This window comes from Eleginops maclovinus, chromosome 5, assembly GCF_036324505.1.
Source record: "Eleginops maclovinus isolate JMC-PN-2008 ecotype Puerto Natales chromosome 5, JC_Emac_rtc_rv5, whole genome shotgun sequence".
NCBI classification, from domain to species: domain Eukaryota; kingdom Metazoa; phylum Chordata; class Actinopteri; order Perciformes; family Eleginopidae; genus Eleginops; species Eleginops maclovinus.
The window spans coordinates 20103983-20126345 of NC_086353.1; the positions used below are offsets into that span (position 1 = coordinate 20103983).

Genomic DNA, 22363 nt, shown 5'->3' on the forward strand with positions numbered 1-22363 from the left:
GAAAAACAATGTTTTTCTATGAAGTATTTAACTATCATATTTTTTTTAATCTCGCTCAGTCGAAAAAAAGAAAGGCAACAAATCTCTGCCTCACACCAAAACAAAGCTTTTCAGTCATTAAACAGCAGCTGGGTGAGAATACATGCTCTATCCCTCGCCAAAAACAAGCATTCCCAGATGCCGGAAAGAAAGGAGAGAATATAAGCCGGAAAAAAATGAATTAAAAAAATCCAGTAAACAACATGATGGACAAATTCCAAAAGTTAGGATTTGGAATTTTGTGCTATATTAACAGCTTTATTGGAGGTCAGGTCAAACTTTTTAGCTGAGATGGGGAGTGTTTCAAGCTTGCGTATGCAGGATGAAACAAAAAACGTATCTTAAATGCTGTAAATCAGTTTATCCGACGCTACCATACACATTAAACTATGCAGAGCCTGCAGCTGTGCAGTCCTCAACATGCTACTATGGGACTAAACTACAGACTTCACAGATAGTATTTGTGTCATCAAATGTTACAAATTGCATCTTGCTTGGTACCATAATTACATGGGTGAAATTCAAAGTATCCTGAACTTATTTGGCATCAGTAATATTACATGCTCCCTGCTTCGTTGAGTCTTTGTCCATATACACTATGCCACACTTATACAGTATTTTTGCTTATCCCTCTGGCAATTCAATGTGAGCATTGTTATCTGCTAAGACATCTGTAAAATGAGACGTTCGGAGGGCGGCTAAGATAGTTTCAAGTTGGCACCCTGACAGTAAAACACAATGGTGCATTCAACATTTCATAGAATAACTGGAAAAAGACAAGAACATTCTGTCAGGTATTTCTAACTCAGTCAAATGCCTGTTTGCACTACACTGTACCACTATACTTACAAACATAAAAATAGTGAATAGATTTCGATGTATGATAAATGAGGAATGACTTGTTCTTCTTAAAACCACATTTTTTTCATATAAACAATAGATAAAAACAATGTTGTTTATTCTGAAAAGTTCCCTCGTAGTTACAAATCATCAATTAACACTCCAGTTGCCAACACTCTGCAATAAAAATGCTTGCCCGTAAAACTTAAATGCACTGGTTCTCTCTTGTTTCAGCTTGTTCTGCCACTAAAAGAAAATGAAATCAACTTGAAGTTAAACCCCTTTACTAATAGGAGCTAATCCCTGTCACAATTGCTTGAATTCAATATAACATCAGGTACAAAATCTATATCACAGGTGAAAACAATTCAGCAAAGACAGTAAGAATCAAAGAAACAAAGGTGATGAACATGAATAAAACGTTAAACCATAAAAAGTGATACATTGCTTATTGAGAGCTATTTTATGTGCTGGACAACAATCAAATTTCATTTGAGTAATTTTACAGACTATGACAACATTTGGGTCTCTGGATTGTCCCACTTTCCTGCCCTCATCTATTTACTCATTCTAAAAAGAAGGATAATGCCTCTTGCACATGTCAAGATTTTGCTAATGCATTTTCTGAGGTGCTTGAGGTTACACAGATTAGAGATTGTCTCAGGAAATAGGACAAAGGGATAGAAAGTCACAGAAACATCGTTTTTTGTCTCCATCCATGAGAAAAGAACACAACTGCTCAGACTGCCTTGGTGGTTTGTTCTCATTGTATGTACAGTATATTGACATTTAACAGTTGGAGTTCTAGCTTGACATGTTTTTGGACACCAGTAAAAAGAGTGAATTGCTAAAAAGTGTAATACGTATGTTTCCTAAAAGAAAAGAAAAAAACCCCACATTTTTCAAATCTCTAATAGTTCTGTAAACTGTAAAGTCTACATTTCACATACGCTCATGGGGAATAAATGCAAAAATAATTTGCTTTTCAAACCCAAAAAAGATCACTTCAAAGGTAAAATTAAGGAATCCTTTTTGAAATGTTTTTTTTTCCCAGATTAAAAGAATATGCATGGCGTGTGATCATTCTTATACTAAATAGACAAGCCAGTGTCTGTGGTTTGTTTAATATCCATTACATTTCTAATCATCTCAAACCTACCTGCATATATTATATTGTAATGTAACTATTCAATGTTGTGCCATTTTACATATGCTAACCTCCATGGTAAAAAGCCAGCAGAAATTAACATATTTTCAGCCTGTGGAAAAAAACGCTTTAATTATATTAAGGCTTAACGTTATCCATTATTTCAGATTTGGCTGCCGTGATTGACAGACGGGGCCGTCTCAGGGCGCTAGCAGCCAGCTTTGACCCAAGCCTACCCCTATTCCACCAATGATCCAATCAATTGGATTGGACGAGATTTAGTCACGGGAAGACAATGTTGATAATTTTCGACATAGTGATATACACTGCCCGGCCAAAAAAAAGGTCACAAGCCTGTGGGGGCAGTGCTATGATCTGGGGTTACTGCAGTTGGTCTGGTCTAGGTTCAGCAACGTGCCCAAAGGATGAGGTCAGCTGACTACTTGAATATACTGAATCAATGGATTTTTTCTTCCCTGATGGCACGGGCATGTTCCAAGATGACAATGCCAGGATCCATCGGGCTCAAATTGTGAAAGAGTGGTTCAGGGAGCACGAGACATCGTTTTCACACATGGATTGGCCACCACAGAGTCCAGACCTGAACCCAATTGAGAATCTTTGGGATGTGCTGGAGTAGACTTTGCGTAGTGCTTCGAATCTCCCGTCATCAATACAAGATCTTGGTGAAAAATTAATGCAAGACAGAAATAAATGTTGTGACATTGCAGAAGCTTGTGGAAACGATGCCACAGCGAATGCAAAGCTAAAGGCGGTCCAACGAATATTAGAGTGTGAGACCTATTTTTTGGCCGGGGAATATGTATCTTTAGAATATTTAACTTCCATAATGAAAAATTGCAGAGAAGCTTGCATTAGTTTTTCTATTGTCTAATGATTTATCAAGACAACTAATGTCCAAGTTAGATTTACAGACAGAAGACAGTAGGAACAATGTCAGACAACAGTCCACGATATGTCCATTTTATGATTCCAAATCAACTGAGACAACAGTATGTAGAGTAGGCCGCCATGTCCTGTATATCTTCTGTGGTTTGGACCTGGATTAGCATGTACATTTTACATTAAATGTTACCTGTTTAAATGCTTTTATCCAACTTCCTTTCATTGTGTACTGTGGACAATACCCACAGGAGCATTTTGGGGAGAGGTTTCTTGCCCAGGCAAACAAGGACATGCTGACTGCAGTGGGACTCGGACCTACAGTAGTCTTCCCTGATCCGGAGAGCAGCGCACTATCCCACTGCACCACAGCCTCCCATACATAATCGCTTGTCAGCAAAAATACATAGTGTTCCTCAAGTGCAATCTCTGTAGTGACACCAGACTTAAGCGACTGTCTTGTCCTCTCACTGGTTTTAAGCTTTAATCTCCATTTACATCGCAATCAATCTCTTCTCTCTTTTATGACATCCATCAATCCATCTCTCATCCCAGCCCTCCCTTTCTTCAGTTTCTCATCATTCGCCCCATCTGTTGCTGAGTGTATGGATAACTCAACCGCACAATGAGTATTGGAGGGTTTAAACAGGAAAAATTGAGGAACAGAAGCGACTGTCGCTGTATTCAAAGTAGAGTTGAGGATTTTTATTAAATATTTGGCATTTTGAATCAAGGTCGCCCAAAGTGATCGCCTTGTTCTCTTTCTTGCTTTCAGATCATGCAAGCCACATAATTAGTTTACTATTTTTTACAATATCAGGGTACGACTGAAGTAGGCCTATAAATGCAGGCTTGTTATCTGTAGCTCACAATTCTTTGTTTTGAGGGTACAATGACGACTGCTAAAGTCAGCAGCCTCAATAGCCGAAGATCCAAACAACAATGAGAGGTGTCTTTTTTTCCTCTCCATTGCCACATAACAAAGATATTCAAAATGTCTAAAGAGAACTTCAATCCTTCGCATGTCCCATTAGCTAGCTTGCTACTTAGCATTACATTAACGATCAAGCAGCATATCCGTATGTTAATATGAGGGGTAACAGGTTACGCTTCATGACTAGAACATTCACTGTGTCATATTTCTACTCTTTTGGATGCTACAAGCCTTTTCTTAAGAAAGCTTAAAAGTATTTCTTTGAATATACAATGTTTCAAACAATACAGTCCTACTTAGTTTGAAAAGGCTTGTAGCATCCTAAAGTAGACAAATACTTCAAAGTGATTTAAGTAAAACATTTGTGCTTAACCTTTTACCCCTCATAATAATATGCTTGTATGCTGCTTGATAGTTAAAGTAACGCTAAGTAGCAAGCTGGTTAACAGTTAGTTAAGCTAGTTAATAACTTAATAAAAACATCTGTTTTGTTTTCTCAAATAAAACCACAAACCTTAAATTACAAGAACACTCTGTGGCACTCTCTATGAACAACCAAATTCAATACATTTTTAAAAAACTAACAAGACTTAACCATTACTATGGCTGTCCTCTTTAGGCAGGGTCCATCTAAGTACACAGTCAAACATCTGAAACCAGTTGTAGGACTAAGTCTTGAGGCCCATGTGTTTATGCATTTGTATGTCCGCCCACAAGTTACAAACAAGCGGAGACTCACTTAACACTCTAACAACAGTTAGATACCTTGGAAATCTTTGTTGCAGGCCAAGAAGCGGTTCTTAAAATAATCTTGACCCCTGACATTTCTACATGTTAACTACAGGGGCCAGGGATCGAACCACCTTCCGATTGCTCTGTTTCCTGAGCCAAAGCTAATCAATTGCACCTCAATCCACTGATAAAGCTGTTGCAGAAACATAGCCTCCGCCCTTCTGTTCCCCCCCAGGATAACATTGTTAGCTGTGTAAGCACTGTTGCACATTTTTGGTACTCAACCATCGCTTTCTTAAGAGCTGTGTCCAGGCAATCCAGCAATCATAGACACGCTTAGAAATCACTTTTAACTTGTTGTAGCCTTGACACATCCTTTCACCTTCTCAGTGTCTCGGGATGTCCATTCATTCATTTATTGACAAGAACTATGTCTGGCTGAGTTAGACGCATAATTGTCAGACAGCATATGAAGTGTTACGATCCGTATTTGTTTTCCCTGTTTTATTTTGTCATGTCAAGAAATTATGTATTTTGAAAAAATGGTCTGACTGTTGTTGCTTCCCGTCTCTGTGTTCCCTCCTGTCTATTACCTGATTGTGTTCACCTGGTGCACCTGTGTTGCTCTTCCCTCCCAACCTGTGTGTTGTTCTTCTGATTAGTCTTGTGTGGATTTAAGATCATCTTTATGTTGGATGTTCTTTTCAAAAGGTTAGGTTTTCCTGACCCAGCTCTCTGAATTCTGGATCAATCGCCAATAAGGGCTTTATTTAAAGAAACTGTCTTCTGCATTTGGGTCCAATGTACTCTGCTCTCCAACCTTGACACAAAGAACATTTTCAACATATTGTATGTTTGTCTGCTAAACACAGCAATGTTTTTTCAAAATGTTTTTGTCAGCCCAAATCTGTTTTTTTTTTTAGCATATCCTGATTTATTTTAGAAAATATGGATGGCAAAAAAAAAATGTAGGTCAGAACTGAACATCCAAATGAGTTCCAGCGTCGTCTGGCACTCAGTTTGTCTCGTGCAATGGAGGTGTTTTAGATGATGAACCTCGATTTCTCATATTACTTCGTCACCATGGTAGCTTTGTAGTTACTGATGGCTACCCTGTTACCACAGCAACCCATGCAGATCGGTTGGTGATGGCTGCACACAAACCTGACCGTACCACTTGCAATTTAGCAGTGCTTGGAGGTCTGATTCAAGAAACAAATCAGACTGTTCACAATCTAAATAACAATGGAAGAAACCAGGGGCAATGCCCAGTTCAGAGTCCTACCTGTCCGAAAACTGAATCAACAATGGGTCGAAGCTTTCTCCTGTCTCCCTCTTGCAGCCAGAGTTCTTCAGGGTCCCCCACCGGGGAAGATAGACTCAGGGTCTTGGCTTTGGTCCTTTGAGGCCTCTTTAAGCTAGCCGAACTCCATCGCCTTAATGATTCAATTTTCTTCTTGATGGAACCCTGAAGAACGGAGGATGAATAAAGACAACATGAAATGGGAAAGCTGCCTCACAAAAAGTTTTAAAAAACTGAGAGAAATTAATATTCATGCAGGTAATCTGATTCACTTATATATGTTCAACTTTTTACACATTTCCAACCAGATTGAATTCCTGGTAAGGAAAGTGTCAGAACATTTTTGAGGTAAAGAAGCTAGAGCGGGCAAGTAGACTATAAGCACTTGCACTACTCCTGTCATGAAGTCAAAATTGAATGCACACAAAAATATTATCATTTATAATAACTATTTTTCAGCTCTGTGACTCAAAAATAAAGTTACAACAACTGGTCTACATTATTTTCCTCACATCATTGATGATCACAAAATAAATTCGGTACAAAGTCATGTTTGGACAAGTCCGCATCAGAAAAAGGATTGGTCCATCAAACAGGACTTGTTCAGTGGGAAACAAAAAGTCAACATTGGCTAATTCTAACTTTATTTTAAACGTGAGCTAAATCACGACAATCGAATAGTTTTGATACTTGTTTAAATACATTTGCCTCAATATGTGGGTTAGCGTTAGGGCAAAGGTCAGTAAGGGTAATTGAGAATTAAGTTTAATAGTATGGGAAAGTAATTATTTCAAGGACAGGGTTACTTTTTTTCCATTATACCAGCTCTGAAAGAAAAGCCCTGTAATTGCTGGGAAATGTTTTTCTTGGACACAAAAAAACAAAAACAAAAAAACAAACAAACATTAATTCAGTTCTTCGCAAAAATATAGTTTTTTTTAAAAAAACTATTTAGCTAGTAGTAAATAGTGTGTCATAGCAGTCAGGCCATAGAAGACGAACATCCCATTGAACCATGTTGATTTTGTAAGAGCACCAAGGATTTAGGGCACTGCAAAGTCATATTTTGGCACATCCACTGACCTTCTTTATTAACTTCCCCTCTGGCACCTCCGCGGACGATACGCTTTTGGCTTCGGTCATCTTTGCAGTCCAGCTTGCATACACAGAGACGTCCCCTTTCTCTCTGTCTCTCCTCCTATCACACTCTTGTCCACTCCTCCTCTTTATATGTCTATAGAGCATCTGACACTGGTTGATAATCTGAGGCATATCTCCCCACTGTTGTTGCTCCTCCTTCTCTCATCCCTCTCATCCCTCCTCCTGTATGCACATCCATCACTCAGTCCATACAGCAATCACTTTTTTCAACTGTCCGCTCTATCCACCTCCTCTTTTGGTCTTTCTTTCTCTAAATATCGCTCTAACGCAAAGATGCCAATTCATTAAGGCAAACAGGATCAGGGAAATTTGAAATGTTGGTCTTTCTGAGTTAAAGCATTGTAGTTCGAGTGTATTTTCCCTGCTCTTGCAAATATCAATATACATGCATTTTATATTCATGTTTGTCCATTTAGCCTTTTTTGAGCCTGACACTATATTGACAGCCAATAATACTGTATTTATATCCTCTTTGCGATCTTATCTATTCTGATGTAGGCTAGGCCTGAATCCTTTCCCCTTAACATTGCTTTCCACTATATATGGCATTCAACATATGGGCCGGTTCAGTGCATTTACAATAAAACACACAACACAATTCCAACATTTACAGTATTCTGGTCAAAAGTATATATTACCAAAGACTTAATAACCCCAAGTTGTTGCTTGATTTGATTTAGAAGGGAAATTGTATTTTTCTTTCTAGGAAATGATAAAGATCTGGTACATTTTCACAAGAATTTAAGACCGCATGTTACTGAATGGAGCTTAAGTTATTAACAGTAGGATTAAGTACAATATCTGGAATATGATTAGGTATAGTTCCCCGTAGAAGGTGCACAGAAGTGGGTGGATGAGCTCAGCAGAGCAAAGGAGGTAGCTGCGGTTATTTCAAGTGCTTTAAGATAACAGATGTATTGAAGGGGTACATACAAAATAAACAAACAGTTTTTCAACGGCTGTTTGAATGGCCTTTTTTATAAATATATTTTGACTGTTCACAAAAGTGTAAATAATGAAATCGACGATAAGAACTTTTATTATTTTATATCTCTAACTTGACTTTGCTCTTGTTAATGCATGGAGATCGTTCTTCTTGTCCGGGCTTAAAATTGTGAACACCCCAACTTCCTCATCTGTAGTTTTTGTAATATAAGGATTAAAATTATGTTTTAAAATGTCCACTTTGCATTACAATCAGTAGAGACAAGTGAAAGTAATGATGTTTATAATAACAGATCATAACGTTCATAAATTCTTGAGGTTAGAAGTATTTGGCTCCAAGACTCTACTGGTAGATTTGAATCTGCACTTATGTTATCAAGTGTATGCTCCAGGCACTGTTATGGTGGTCTCTGGACTCTGTTGAGGCTAGTTGGTGGATGGTTCTGATTAATATGCGTAGATTTATGGTGATGGGAAGGTGGAGAGGCACATGCAATGTGGTAGAGGCGTAGATGCTGAAAGCAGCAAAATGATAGGCCAACAAAGGAGGTGTGTCGCTTTTCTTAAATGATGAGAACCGGTAATAAAGCTGGCTGAATAAGGACAAGAGGAAATGTTGAGTAAGAATGTTTGAGACGTGTGAATCGAATGATTTGCAATACATAAACTACAGGTCTAAGCATGCAAAATAAGTATCCTTCTGATTAAAACACTCCTCTACACATCCTGCTTTCCGCATGTACAGTATTGCAAACATTATTGTCCATGGCAATAATCTCTACCCAGAGTTGACAGAAATCAGTTCTCGACTGAAGAAAAATTTATCTATTATTGTTCTAGGAACCTATGTGAAGAAATACACAAATTGTACAACGGTTTGCGAATATCCTAACGTTATCATCAAACAACACAGAAAGTACTAGTTTCAGAAATACCTAAACAATGTTTGCCCCAGGGTTCAGTGTTCATTAAAACTGGAATATATTAAACCTGCAAACAGAGCGACTCTCTGGCACTTGATACCTTAGTTAGACTGTATTTCCGGTGCGAAATGCATGGGTCTAGAAGTGTATAGTTTGAAATTGAGCAATTTCCTTTGAAAGAAGGAAGTCCTGAGTGAGAACGTGCGAGACGAGTTAGGGGAATGTAACACAAGAAATAAATGATAGGCCTTAGCTTGCAAAGGAACTGTTTTCCTGACCGAAGTCACTCTTGTTTTGAGTCAGCTTTCTGCCTTAATGACTGTTCTCTACTGCTGCTTTCATACATTTACCGTGATACAATCCTTAATTGCAATAATCGGTTTCTAAGGTGGTCAGAAATCAGTTAGCGATCAGCAGGAGATAAAAAGTTTCAAAGTCATTATATTGTACTAGGAAACGTTGGATTTAGAAACAGCTTCCTTCTTATTAAGTTTTTCAATGTCCTTAAGATCAATGCACTACAACATTATAGTGTTACAAGTGTCATGCTGAACCCCCCAAAAATCAACCTCAATAAGGTTTGTAAGGCTTATTTCTTGGTTGTCAGTTGGTGGCCCTGTTAAATATTCATAATTAGCATGTCGATATTTTTTTAAACAACTTAAATTGATCTCGTGGAGATCTTGAGATTCTTTTAAAATCATTTGAAATGGCTCTATTGAATCATGTAGGAAGAGTTTCGAAAGGTTTTGCAAATGTAAAGTGCCTTGAATTGCGCATTGTCAAATGAAATATGACATCATTTCCATGTATCGATTATTCCTTTACATTTTAGCGTCACATCAGTCCAAGGGTTATATAAAGCCATTTTGATACAATTCTGATAAACTCTCTAGGAGAAGTTATATATGTTTTCAATAAACTATATAAAAAGTGTACAAAATAAAAAATGACTGACTACTGTTAGGGCGGAGTTGATGAAAGCTGAAATGGGTCTAACAGGTTCCAGTGAATAACGGAGCAACTTTTGCACAACCAATAGCATTTAGCAATATAGAGGTGCTTGCTAAATTTGATGAACCAATACACTCTTTATCTCGCAATGTTTGCAGTGATGGGAGAGCAAATTTTTTTTGGTTTTTGAGTATAGGTTACAAAAATGAATGAAATTCGCAAGGATCTCACCAAATGTTCATAACTTCCTTGCACATAAGCAATTTGAAACAGTAATCCACACCTTTATTACATCTCGGCTGCAATACTGTAATGCACTTTAACTTGGAGTCAGCCAGTCCTCCCTTGCACGTCTCCAGTTAGTCCAAAATGCTGCCGCTCGCCTCCTAACTGGAACACGTAAAAGGGAGCACATTGCTCTCATTTTAGCTTCCCTCCACTGGCTGCCTGTGCATTTTAGAGTCCATTTTAAGATTATTTTAGTTGTTTTTAAATCTTTATATGGTCTCGCCCCGTCTTACCTCTCTGACCTGCTCCCTCCCTACACTCCTGCCCGGTGCCTCAGGTCAGCTGATCAGCTGATCGTGGAGGTACCAAGGCCTAAACATAAGCTCAGAAGGAATAGAGCCTTTTCCGCTGACGGTCCTAATCTGTGGAATGACCTCCCATTGCACATTAGACAAGCCTCTTCACTGCCCATTTTTAAAACTCCTCTTAAAACTCATTTCTATTCCTTGGCTTTTAACCCAGCATGAAATTCTGTTTCTGTTTTTGTTTCATTGGTCTTGTTGTTTTAATGTTGTTATTATTTATTGTTGTTTTTATATTGTTTTTGTGTTTTGTGCTATGTGTTTTCATCCATGTGCAGCACTTTGTTTCAGCTGCGGCTGTCTTTAAAGGGCTTTATAAATAAAGTTGTTGATGATGATGATGATGATGATGATGATGATGAGAACAGCAAAGGAACTTTATCATAATCCAGAGTGGATTTGAGGACTCTATGGAGCTGGCTGGCCACACCCGAGCTGAGCACAAGCATTCCATCTACTGAAAGCAAGTCAGTTCAAGGGATAATATTGCCCCAAGCACTTGTTTGGTTGGCAAATGCGCAGTACAAATACAATATTACGAAATGTCGGGCTCAGGCCCTCACTATAAAGTTCACTCCCACTCTTTGAAAATCAAAAAGTTGCAGCAGCTGCTGAGTCTAGTCCAACAGTAATAAAATACTCTTTGTATTGAAATTTCTCCACCTACTCGAAGACAGAATAAATCCTTCTCCTGCCTTGCAGCCTATGGGGTGAGTTGGATTCACAGCAAAAAGTTGATTTGCTATTTTCCTTTAATGATCTTGTTTAGGTATGTTGTTAATAGAGAGGGGTGTTTTCTGCTAATGGATTCTCATTTGTATAACAGAGTCAACAATGATAAATGACAGTCGTCACGTATATAATGTCAGTGGTGACATATACATTAAAATAAAATCTAAAGACAGTGTACAATATAAAGTTGATTAACATTCTGGGACATATTTAACTAATCGCAATATAAAACATGGATTATGAGGCAAACTTTAAAGATTGATTGACAGATAATATTACTCAACTTCTATTTACATAAATGTATTATAATATATAGTTGTGTGATCACACATCCTGCTTTTATGATCTCCATGTATGATCTCTATATATTTTCACAATACATATATTTTATGATGTGTTTTTTCTTGAATCTATACCTCAGTACATGACGTTTGAATAAAAACCCCTGACGTGCAACAGGCTTTAATTCTCTAGTCAGCATCTGTCAGCTATAAGTACTGTAGCAGTGCATTAAACCCTTTTAAAGCAATACCGCCATCCCTCCACCTACTCTCTCTTTCATGCTTTCCTTATCCCTCATCTGTGCCAACTGTTTATCACAGCACGTTACATAATCTATCTGGCTATCATTAACAGCATCTTATCTGTAAAATGTTCTCACTGTTCTCCTGCTGTTAGTTATCCTTATCTGTGTGATTATGTCTAGTCCAGTTACAGTTAACCTCATAACGTTACAGGATTTCGGGGAGATACATGAATTGCCGGGCATTTTTAACAGTGAAAAAAAAACATTAAGGAAACGTTGTCGATTAACTCTGACGTTTTAGAACCAAACATTATTGATGTAAACACAGTCTGCCTCCTCCCGTCTCAATGGAGTCCTGCACCTTGTCCTGTGGTCACCCAGCGAAGTTGAACAGCTTGATGTGGGATGCCGTGATGGAGCCACATTAGCTTGTTGCTGGGTTAGCCTAAATCCTATTGTCCTGGGACCGTACATCAGCAAGGAGCATGCTGGGTCCTAGCTGTGTTAGCTTAGCTCCCATATCAGCTCTTGTCAAAATCACAAAAAAACAAACAAACACAAAACTGTATCTTTGTCATATACAATACTTACTGGCCAAAACACAAAAAAAACAACAATAAGAAAAAAAAATACACAATGTTTATGTGAAGTACGGACTGCTATAACAGGAACCCTACAGGAATATTGGGAGATGACCCCCACCCCAGTGTTATTAGTATTTTACTAAGATCCTCCCCTTGACATGAGAAAAACTGTAAACTCATCCCCCTTATTTGTCAAAATCAAAAGCAAATTGACGACTATGTTACCACATTTAAATCATCTTACTGAAATTATAATATGTATTTCATAATTCATAATAAATAATGCTACTTTTTTTTTATCACTACCAGCAAATGAGTAAACTGGACAATTGTGACCCAAAACTTTACATTTTTTAAAGAGCTTACTATGTGAAACATTTTACTTTTTGTTTTTCATTGGTTAGGGTTAGAGGGTTAGGGTTAGGGTTGTGAGGGGAAAAAACAAAACAAAAAGCCACATCTACCAAAAATACGTAGACCACCTTTCTCCAAACGAATGTGAAATTGTTTGCAAAGTCCTGTAAGAGACCCCTATAGTACGCCTGTCATTTTTTGTGTAATCTTGTTCTGCAGAACATGTTGCACATTGTTGATTGTGTAAAAACAAACTTTTCACAGGATGTAGCCTATGTGGTGACACTTCCTTACTCAATTCATCCCTACTGCCTCTTTTCTATTTGTTTCGTTGTCACTCAATGTTTTGTCTTTGTTTGCTCAGTCACTTTGAATAGATAGAAGGCATTGCAGCACAGCAATATGAAACAGAGGGGGAGAAAACAATGAATGGTCCCAAAGAAGTGTAGAGAGTGAGAAAGATAATATGCTGGAACTGAATAGCTGAGAGGAGTGGAAGTGGAGCTTTGTGTGCCAATCTGGTCCATTAGATTAAATCCTGCTCTGTCTTTGAATTGTAGATTTTCACTCTCTAATATTCTCTCCAAATTACATTTACCTCTATGGTAATCCTGCGCTGCTGTGGCCTACATTACACCTTAGCCTGTGTGGGTGTGGCTGTGACCCGTTTGAGTGTGATGGAACAAGAATCGGGACGAGACAGTCTATCAAAATGAAAATAAGACAAAATCCAATCACTCAGAAAGACAGTCAGACGTTCAACAGTTCAGATTTAGAGTGCACCTGAAATACATGACCTGCAGAAGCGCATAATCCTTCGTTATCATTTCGTTATCATTTCATTAGCATTTCATTAGCATTTCATGTCAGTGTTATCAGTGCTATGCTGCACTCTAGTGGCGGACGTCTGCACAGCTTGAACCTATATGATCATTATTGTTGGATAAACTCCCAAATGAAGTTCAACTTAACCCATGAGTCTGAAATGTAATTAAAATGTTTAAAGGAGCATTAGAAATTAAAAATGCATATTCCAGTATAATGGAGGGAAGCTGAACAGAACTCATTTTCACAACATTGCAACAATAAGAGTCCAGTTAAACAATGCTTACAGTAGAATATATGCATCAATTTATGACCATAAACACTTCATAATATAATATCAGTTTCTCTCTTACATCTTTAAATGTATTGAAATCAACACATGTATGTAGTAAGTAGGCTTACAACAAAAAGACTGCAAGGGAGAAGAGGAAGGAGAGATGTCGCCAGAAGAGCCGCTGATGGATTTAATTAAAGAAAAATACAGGGTTTAAGGGGCTACAAAGTTCTGGGTCTATTCTTCAAAATTCATTGCGTTAGCCTCGGACAAGTCATTCTGTGTCTATTTTTGGCCAGCATTTTCTCCAGCCTCCCTTGCATTTTGTCTTATCCATGTTGGCATTTGTCTTTTTGCATATGCGCAAAAGTAAACTCTAAACAAAAAGTACAAATATTGTGAAAAAGTTCTCTAACACCACTGATGTGTTATTGTTTTGGCTTTAAATGTGTGTATGTTATGTTTAGAGTGTGTAGTGAAAAGAAAATATGAATGTTTTTAGTCCTATTTAAAATATTGGGTAGTGCACTTCAGCATAATGGGGCCATAATTAGAACATAAAAAAGAATAGATAAATACATCTGATGAAAATGTCTTTATTTCATCCAATTTCACAGATTTAAAAAAGCAATTTTTAAAGTAACTAGAATTTTGTATTCCCCTCACTGGCTTTTTATGGCTTCCTTACTTTTAGAATAAGATTTACAATCATAAATATAACTTGTTCCATGACATTGAGTGAGGCCATTCAATGCTGTGCAAACTTTTCTTTTTGACAATATTTAAATAAAGTCACAATGCAAATATTGTCTAGGAAATTAAAAGGAAAACAGATCAAAATGCATCCTGTGTTGGGATTCTAATTTCGCACAATAGTTCACATGACATCTAAATAAAAAACAAAATAGTCCGATTCTTGATGATGCTACACGTAAAAGTAGGGTTATTACCTATAATTGTTATTTTAGTCTGGACCAAGATGAAGAATGAACTGAGTGACAGATCTTCATTGCAGTCCGTAGCTAACATGGCTAAAATACTGTTTCAAGCTTTACTACTAGTTGCTGCTACTTGCTTTTTGTGGTGTCTTCCATAGAATAAGGCCTATATGTGTATGAGGACTTTTGGACATGTTTCCAACAGAAATATGTCTCAGCTCTGCTTAACAACATCTTTTGATACATGACAGTCTTTAAGATCTTCAGAGAACGAAGGCAGTGGAAGGGGCGATTGGCTGTGATTTGATGGACAGGGTGAAAGTGAGATCTTTGGTGACCCTGGCATTTCAAAGTTCACATCTCGACTGCTCTTCCGCCTAATATGAGCTCTTATAGATCTCCCCGGAACCATCAGTAACCCCCCTCCTTCCTCTACCAGACCATCAAACACCGCTCCCAGACTCTGTCGTATTCTCACACAGAAGTTTGGGCAGCTGAAGGCGTACAGAATGGGGTTCCACACAGGATTTAAGAATGCAAAGATTGTTGCCAAAGGCAGCCCCACCTCCACCAAGTTGAGATGTTCTTGCCAGTACTGGGCTGTCACCTCGATCATGCAGAAGATGTGATAGGGTGCCCAGCACAGAACAAAAGCTGCAATCACAAATGTTACCATCTTGGTGAAGCTTTTGGACAGCTGATTGGGATTAGGGGTAGTGGGGGACAAGTAAGTGGGTGTCAGGGATAAAGATGGAGCTGAAGACGGAGGCTTGAGAAAGATATTTGTCTTTTTTGTGGTTGTAGGCCTACTTTCTTTTGCCCCATCTTTGTTAGACACAATAAGTGTATCTACGAGCCGGCTGGCACTCTGCTTCCTCCTCCTGCTCCTTTTCTTCAGGCTGATAACAATTTGTATGTAGCTTCCTGCGATAACCACCAGGGGGCACAGGAATGCTACTAGGAGCTTGGAGATGGCGGTTGACGCTTGCCTCACTTTGCAATCTCTCTCCAGAGAGGATGAATACAAGGCAAAGTTATGATAGCACAGTTTTCTCCCATCATGTTTCTTGGTCACTGCGCGGAACAACAAGTAAGGCAATGTATTGATCAGTCCCCAAAGCCAACCCAACGCACACACCTTCCACGCTCTGCGCACTGTGCGATGATTCTGGCTCCACACTGGTTTGGCTGCCAGAAGGCAGCGATCCACTGAAATGGCTGCCAGCAGGAAGGCCGACACAAACATGTTCAAGTAGAAGATGGACGCCTGCGTACTGCAAAGTAGGCTGCCTAACTCCCAACTATGTGAGGAATAAAGATAGAAAGTGAAGAGGGGCAGCGTGAGAGTTGCAAGGAAGTCAGACATGGCCAGGTTTAGCACCCAGATAGATGCCACTGTGCGACGGCGCAGGCGGAAGCCTACAACCCAGATGATAAGGGCATTCTCCAAAATCCCCAGGCAAGACACCAGACCAAGGATGCTGACCACCACCAAATTGGCTTGTGTGTTGTTGTTGTGGCGGTGCTCCTTCATCATCTCCAGCAGGGGACAGAACAGCTGTCCCCCTGAGGCATCTGCAGTGGAAGTCGTGTTTGACATTGCTGCTCTGTAAGAAGAAAAAAAAGGCGAACAGATCAGAGGCAGGGTAAACAATTCTGGCGAATATGTCTGTTCTTGTTTGGAAGCCCAGTAGGCTACGTGTGATCATTTTCACTAGCTGCTGTTTGTCCATGTTTATGCTTGTGCAATGGAAAAGATGTAAATGAACAAGAATGATGCTGAGAATTATATGAGCAATAGACGTGCCTTTGCATGAGACAGCTGACAAATCCTCACTCCCTTTCCTCTCTCTTGTCGGTCTTTATTGATCAATAACAAACTTTGACGCAGAGGGAACTCAATTAAATCTTGTAAAATGCAATTAGGCTGATAATTGTAGAAATTAAATCAACAACATGACTGACATGATTACAGGTGAGGAAATGTTCCTCTACTGTACTTTGCCGTGACTCATATCTGGTGCAACCGTCTCTTATGTTCCAGGACTTTAATAACAAGGTCAATGCCAGGACATTTCCATCAGGTATTCACGTCTCATGCTACAGCCTTTCAAGTTGCACTTACGTAATGCCATCCCTAAGGCGACACATGCATTTTCAAGGGGGAAAATACTTCACATACCAGCTAGTAGGTGTGCATACCACAGTACACTGATAAGACAAAGGTCTACAGTTACCCACCCATGATGCTCTAGAAACCCAAAGGAGTAAAAACCTGTATACAATCGTCCCTTTGATACAAAAAACAAAAACATGTCAAATCCTGTCGTGGTCTAACCACATAGGCTACCAGCTCTTGCGAAACTACACTTACTGTATTTAGTTAAGCAATACAGTCTGGGTGTATCTTTTCTATTTAGAGAGCACAATCCCAATGAAAAGATCTTGATGATTTTTATGAGTCTGTCAATAATGGAAAACATTACGGCCCAGACTGTCTCCACTAAAATCAACTGCACAATAATGTTGCCCTTGGTACGAGGTAAGATTAGTAATGCAAAAACTGCCATTATCTTTGATGATTAGATCTGTTTGTTGTGCTTACACAAAGCTGTTGGTTTTAGTCTCCGCTTTTTCATTAAAACCCATTTCTGCATATGGATAACTTTTCTGTGGCCTCTTTCCATCCAATCAGTCTTACTGTAGGCTATGATGTTGATGTACCTAACTGATGTACCCCAACAATCATATGCATTATAGCGGCCAAAAAGCTGTCCAAATACTTTTTATTTTTATATCCTTTGTCTTGGTTACAAAACTAGACTAAGATAGAGCGAGAGACCTTGTTTAGCTGATAAAAAAGTTGACAAAGTATCTGATCAAAACCTGCTCGTAAGCTATGCTAATGTGAGCTAACATTAGCTGAGCAAATCAAGATGTGTTTGTCTATAGGCTACTGCAATTAGACAGTAACTTTATTTTTTTGCTGTCAAACTGTGTAAATAAATGACCTAGTTGGCAGCAAACCAGCCTATGAAGAGCCCCAGAAAATAAAAACAATGGTAGGAAGTTACATTATAAGCTTAAAATGTATCTGCCAACCTAGAAGGAAGAGCTGTAAAGAATAAAACATACGGTGATGAAATAAAAACACGCCCTCTCCGGTGTTACACTATAGTGTCTGACACAATAAATTCATAAGAAAAAGTATGGTTTTTTATTTTTTCCACTGCTCTGTCCATGTGTATTCAAAGATATTCACTTTTGTAATACATCCAGCCGTGGTCACATACTTACTCATGCCCCATCATGGTGACTGCCTAGATGAGGCAAACACGGCACCATGTTTGCACATGAGTAGGCCTAGACATGTGAAGAAATATATCCATGACATAATGCTGAAGTGACTTTTTTCCCATCAACTCTCAACTGCATATGTGGCTAGTGATTGAATACTGTTTTTGCTTGTCATAAAGTTTTGAGTTATCATTTGAGTTATGACTTTGGTGTCACCTAACCTTCACCCTAACATTTGGACTCGACCACATAATTAAAACTGTATACTGTATTATTTTACAGCACGAAACTGTTTGTAGAAGACTAACTCGCTTTGCAGGTTTTCTTCACGCTTCCTTCCGTATAATGATTACATTTCGATGAAGGAAGTATTGTGATTTATCTCTTATTGTGCTTACTTAGGTGCTTGACATTTGTAGCAGTGCTCTTTCAATGACTTAAAATCACTATTATAGTTTTCCACTCATACTGTGTGTCTTTTTATAATTGAATATCTTTTTTAGGCACGCCTATTTTTTTATTTACTTATCCTCATAGGCATACATGAGTTGTAAAAAATGTTAGAAAAACATCTCATGATGAAGTTTTACAAAGCAATTTACATTGAACATTGCGCTGAATCAACACCTTTGTGAAACTGTTAAAACAACAGTATACGATGGGATTTATTGCAGGGCTTTTTTATTAGAAGCCAAACATTTTCAGGCAGGTGAAGGTGTGAGTATTTGTTAGTTGTTGTATATTTCCTTATGTATTCAATTATACTGTATTTTTTTCCAATTTATTTTATGTTGATTGACTCTTTTGCACTATTGATCGTTACGCTGAAATCAACAATACAAATTCTTTATAAAAAAAGAACAATAAAACTGTTTCTCTTTATATAAATCTAAAAACCAAATGGGGCTTTTTTTCATGGAAAATGTACTTTTTAGAGAAACGTGGTTCTCCCAGGACAGCGACAAAGCTACAGACATAATGAGTATGATGCATTGCTGTGGATTCAAACTACTCCACAATAGTTAAGAAGTAATAAAGAAGTAAAAGTGTACTCAGCATCTACTCAGTAACATGCAAAACACACCTTAATGAAGCAACAATATTAAAACAAAAACATCATCATTTTAAAGTTAGTCTGGAAATTAATAATACATACTACATTTTCTTCTACTAATTCTAAATTGACATATAGTTACCCTCAAAGTAACTAACCCCATGTTTTAGGTACATGATATAAAACTGGTGGTTACATATAATTAATGAAACAACAACATACATACCATGGAAGTATTAGGGCAGCATGGGAAAAAGTAGGTCTGCAACACACCCAAAATCACAAATGTTTAATTAAAAAATCTTATCTTGTTCTGTCCTGTTCCTCTTTTGTCCTACTGTCACTCTCACTCATCCCACCAGTTCTGTCACTTTCTACCACACGCATGTTACGGAGACACCCACTAAATCCCTGCCAGACACACACACAAAAACACATACCTCCCTTTGCTCCACCCTGTGTGAAAATGGCCGCAATTGACTAGAATTTCAATTCAGACAGGTATGTTTGAAATAGTGAGGCAATCGGGAGATCTCATATGAGGAAGGGACTAACAGAGGCGGAAATATGATACCTGTGATAAGTCATTGTCCATCCTACATAGCTGATGTTCATTTCAAGACTGGACTTGTGTGAACTATTTCCACCTCACTGGGCTGCAGTTTCCAAGATGATACATTATGTCAACAATACACATATAATTCACACTGACATCCAGCATTTCTGATTGATTTTCCATTAGAACACTTTTTTTTTCCTTTTTTTAATTAAATGTTCTTGTTGGATTATGTCTCTTGCCTCTTTTTAGTGTAAAAGAAGACATTTTATGTTCATCTTCAGGTTTCATATTTGTATTCTGTGGCTGTAGTGTGACACGTTTACACACTTACATATGAAACATATAAATGAGGCATCAGTTGTTCACATTTTTTGAAAAATGTAAAGCTGTATGATGAGATCAATCACTAGTGGTTGAATGAGTAAATATACTCAGTGACATGGTTAACAAAGTTAACACATGTTTACTCCTATTCGACTGCATCTCAAAGTAATTTGTTCTACTTCCTACTGCACAACAATTGTCTTAAAGGCAAGGCAAGGCAGGTTTATTTATATAGCACCTTTCAACACAAGGCAATTTAAAGTGCTTCGCAAAAATGAAAGCCATTAAGAGCATTTAGAAGTAGTGCAGCATAAACACATTATGAAAAAGGCATTTAAAGCTTTATTACACACTTTTCATCCACCCTCCTGAAATCTTGCATTCCCAAATTTTTTTCTTTTGTACATTTCAGATAAATTGAAGGATAGTGTTCCTTTATGTGTACCTCCATTCTTACGCTACATTAAAGCATCTCTGCCGCCATCTTGTGGTCTACACGACTCAAAACATCTTTCACCTTCAATCTGCCTGTTTGGGGCTCTATCTATTCCAACTATTTATTTGCTGAGTTCGACTTAGTTGAACATAACTTCAAACATAGTAAAGAAATAAGCTATATAAATAGAGATTGAGCAAACCATCATACTAAAACAAAGTGCGAGAGAAAACTGACCAATCACAGCCTCGATTGGGTGGACATTAAAAAAAACGTTTTTAAATGGTTTACTTATGTTAGTACTTGCCAATAACATATTAAACTCTAACCATCAGTGTATAGCATTTTTCTATGTTCTAAAAGTATCAACATGTGGCAAAGCTATTTTTCCAGGAAAACATTTCCTTTATATTATATTTCAGAGGCTGTCCCATTTTTTAAGGAACTATGCCCCTTCCCAGAATGTTCTAAGGAAACACAGCTTCCAGTAAAACCCTTCCTTTATATTATATTTCAGAGGCTGTATCAAGGCCAAGAGTTTTCCTGAGAATTGGGAGGACTTATAGGTCACAAATAATATAAATATATTGGATCCATTTACTACTTTCATATACTTTAAGTTTATGTATACTTACTGTAGTATGGGGGCGTTTTCCATTGTGTGTCTGAAAACGCCTTCTTTGTCGTCCTTTGTCTACTTCCACGAGATAGTGAAATCAATTTGTAAAACTCTCACAACACACGCAGTATGAACAAATAAAGCACCTTGGAACAATAAAGCATGGAAACATGTCACAGAAGGAGCACAAAATGCAAACATTAACCTGAAAATTAGCATAATAGGGCCCCTTTAACCTTTTTGACACAGGTGTACACTTTATTCCTCACATTCTAACCTCAAATCCTCCATCTAAAATCATTATTTAACTTGCCCCGTCTTTACTTGATTTCAGTGCATCACTGCACCCAGTTCCTCATGTCAAGTCATACAAGTGTGACCACTTTTTACGGTCTTGGTTAAAGATTTATTTTAGAGGGAAAACCTTACAGTGATATCAGATACAGCAGGTATGAGTGATAATACCAAGAAAGATAGCTGATATGCACACAAACACACACACCTTTTGAAATATCTAAGTCCCCACCCTCCACGGTACACATACTGTATATTAGCTCTACAGGGATGGGGGGATTGAATGTTCCATTTCTTTGGGAGTGATAGGAGTCATCACAGCTGAGGTATGATTTTATTTTGAATTAATTTAGATTATTCAATTGACATGGATTAACTTGGATGAGTGCTGTGAATATAATCCAATGGATTTTATTTTGGTATATGTATTTTGTACCCCTCTGTTATGGTGGAAACTAGACATAATCATACATATATCTGCAATGCATTAACCATATATGTGTGGGCACTACAATTTGACCTCAGACTTAAACACAATTTTAAATCAGTTTTATTTCACGTTTGATCCTACAGATTTTCAAAAATGTCTGCCTTTTTCTACTGTATTATCTAAGAGAATTTTGAAGCTTATTTATCTTTAATTTGTCATTTTATCTTTTATATGTACCACCTTTATCTCAAAGTATATCTGAACTTTGTTTGCTAATTGTACCTTTTCAATCTTCAAATTTTTGTCTGTGAATATAACCCCCATTCTTCAACACTTTTTTTTCCTTTTTAAACCTGCCCCTTAAACACTGTTGTATGTGTCACTTTTATTAAATAGTTTTGCTTTGAAACCTTATTCTAAAGGTTTTTCTATTTTGCCAAAGTAAATCAAATCGCTACAAACATTACATTTTGATGTCTTTGGGTTAACTAGTTATCTACTCACTGAGAACTTCACAAGAACAGCAAATAAAAGACAAGGCATACATTGAAATGGTATGTTCCAGGGGAGCGGCCCATCAGGACATTCTTTAAGTGTGTATTAAACGTGTCTCTGCATATGAACTGCTAATGTCACCTTCACTTCA

General features: G+C 37.8%; 3 protein-coding genes across 5 annotated transcripts in view; 1 reads left to right on the forward strand and 2 right to left on the reverse strand.

Moving 5' to 3' along the window:
• The window catches only part of cabp2a (calcium binding protein 2a), a 19025-nt gene extending 11880 nt beyond the window's left edge, over positions 1-7145 (reverse strand). The window contains exons 1-2 of the mRNA XM_063883552.1: positions 6982-7145; positions 5881-6063 (exon numbers count right to left, since the gene is read on the reverse strand). Coding sequence (XP_063739622.1) covers positions 5881-6063; positions 6982-7143 — 345 coding nt within the window. The 5' untranslated portion in view covers positions 7144-7145. The remainder of the gene's footprint in view (positions 1-5880; positions 6064-6981) is intronic.
• Positions 7146-11054: 3909 nt separating this feature from the next.
• The window catches only part of vwa11 (von Willebrand factor A domain containing 11), a 30078-nt gene continuing 18769 nt past the window's right edge, over positions 11055-22363 (forward strand). Inside the window, exon 1 of one of the 3 annotated variants that reach the window (XM_063883515.1) lies at positions 11055-11181. In XM_063883515.1, coding sequence (XP_063739585.1) covers positions 11177-11181 — 5 coding nt within the window. In that variant the 5' untranslated portion in view covers positions 11055-11176. Of the gene's footprint in view, positions 11182-21390; positions 21614-22363 lie in introns of those variants that run through there. The other 2 variants (XM_063883517.1, XM_063883516.1) reach the window with 2 other exon arrangements.
• LOC134864506 (prostaglandin D2 receptor 2) lies at positions 13776-19530 on the reverse strand. Its single transcript, XM_063883543.1, has 2 exons — positions 19282-19530; positions 13776-16311 (listed from the first exon to the last, which is right to left on the reverse strand). The coding sequence occupies exon 2, from the start codon at positions 16302-16304 to the stop codon at positions 14919-14921; it is 1386 nt and encodes a 461-aa protein (XP_063739613.1). The 5' UTR covers positions 16305-16311; positions 19282-19530; the 3' UTR covers positions 13776-14918.

Excerpts from the sequence above, each read along its gene's own strand:
- LOC134864506 (XM_063883543.1), bottom strand. The coding sequence starts at position 16,304 with ATGTCAAACACGACTTCCACTGCAGATGCCTCAGGGGGACAGCTGTTC.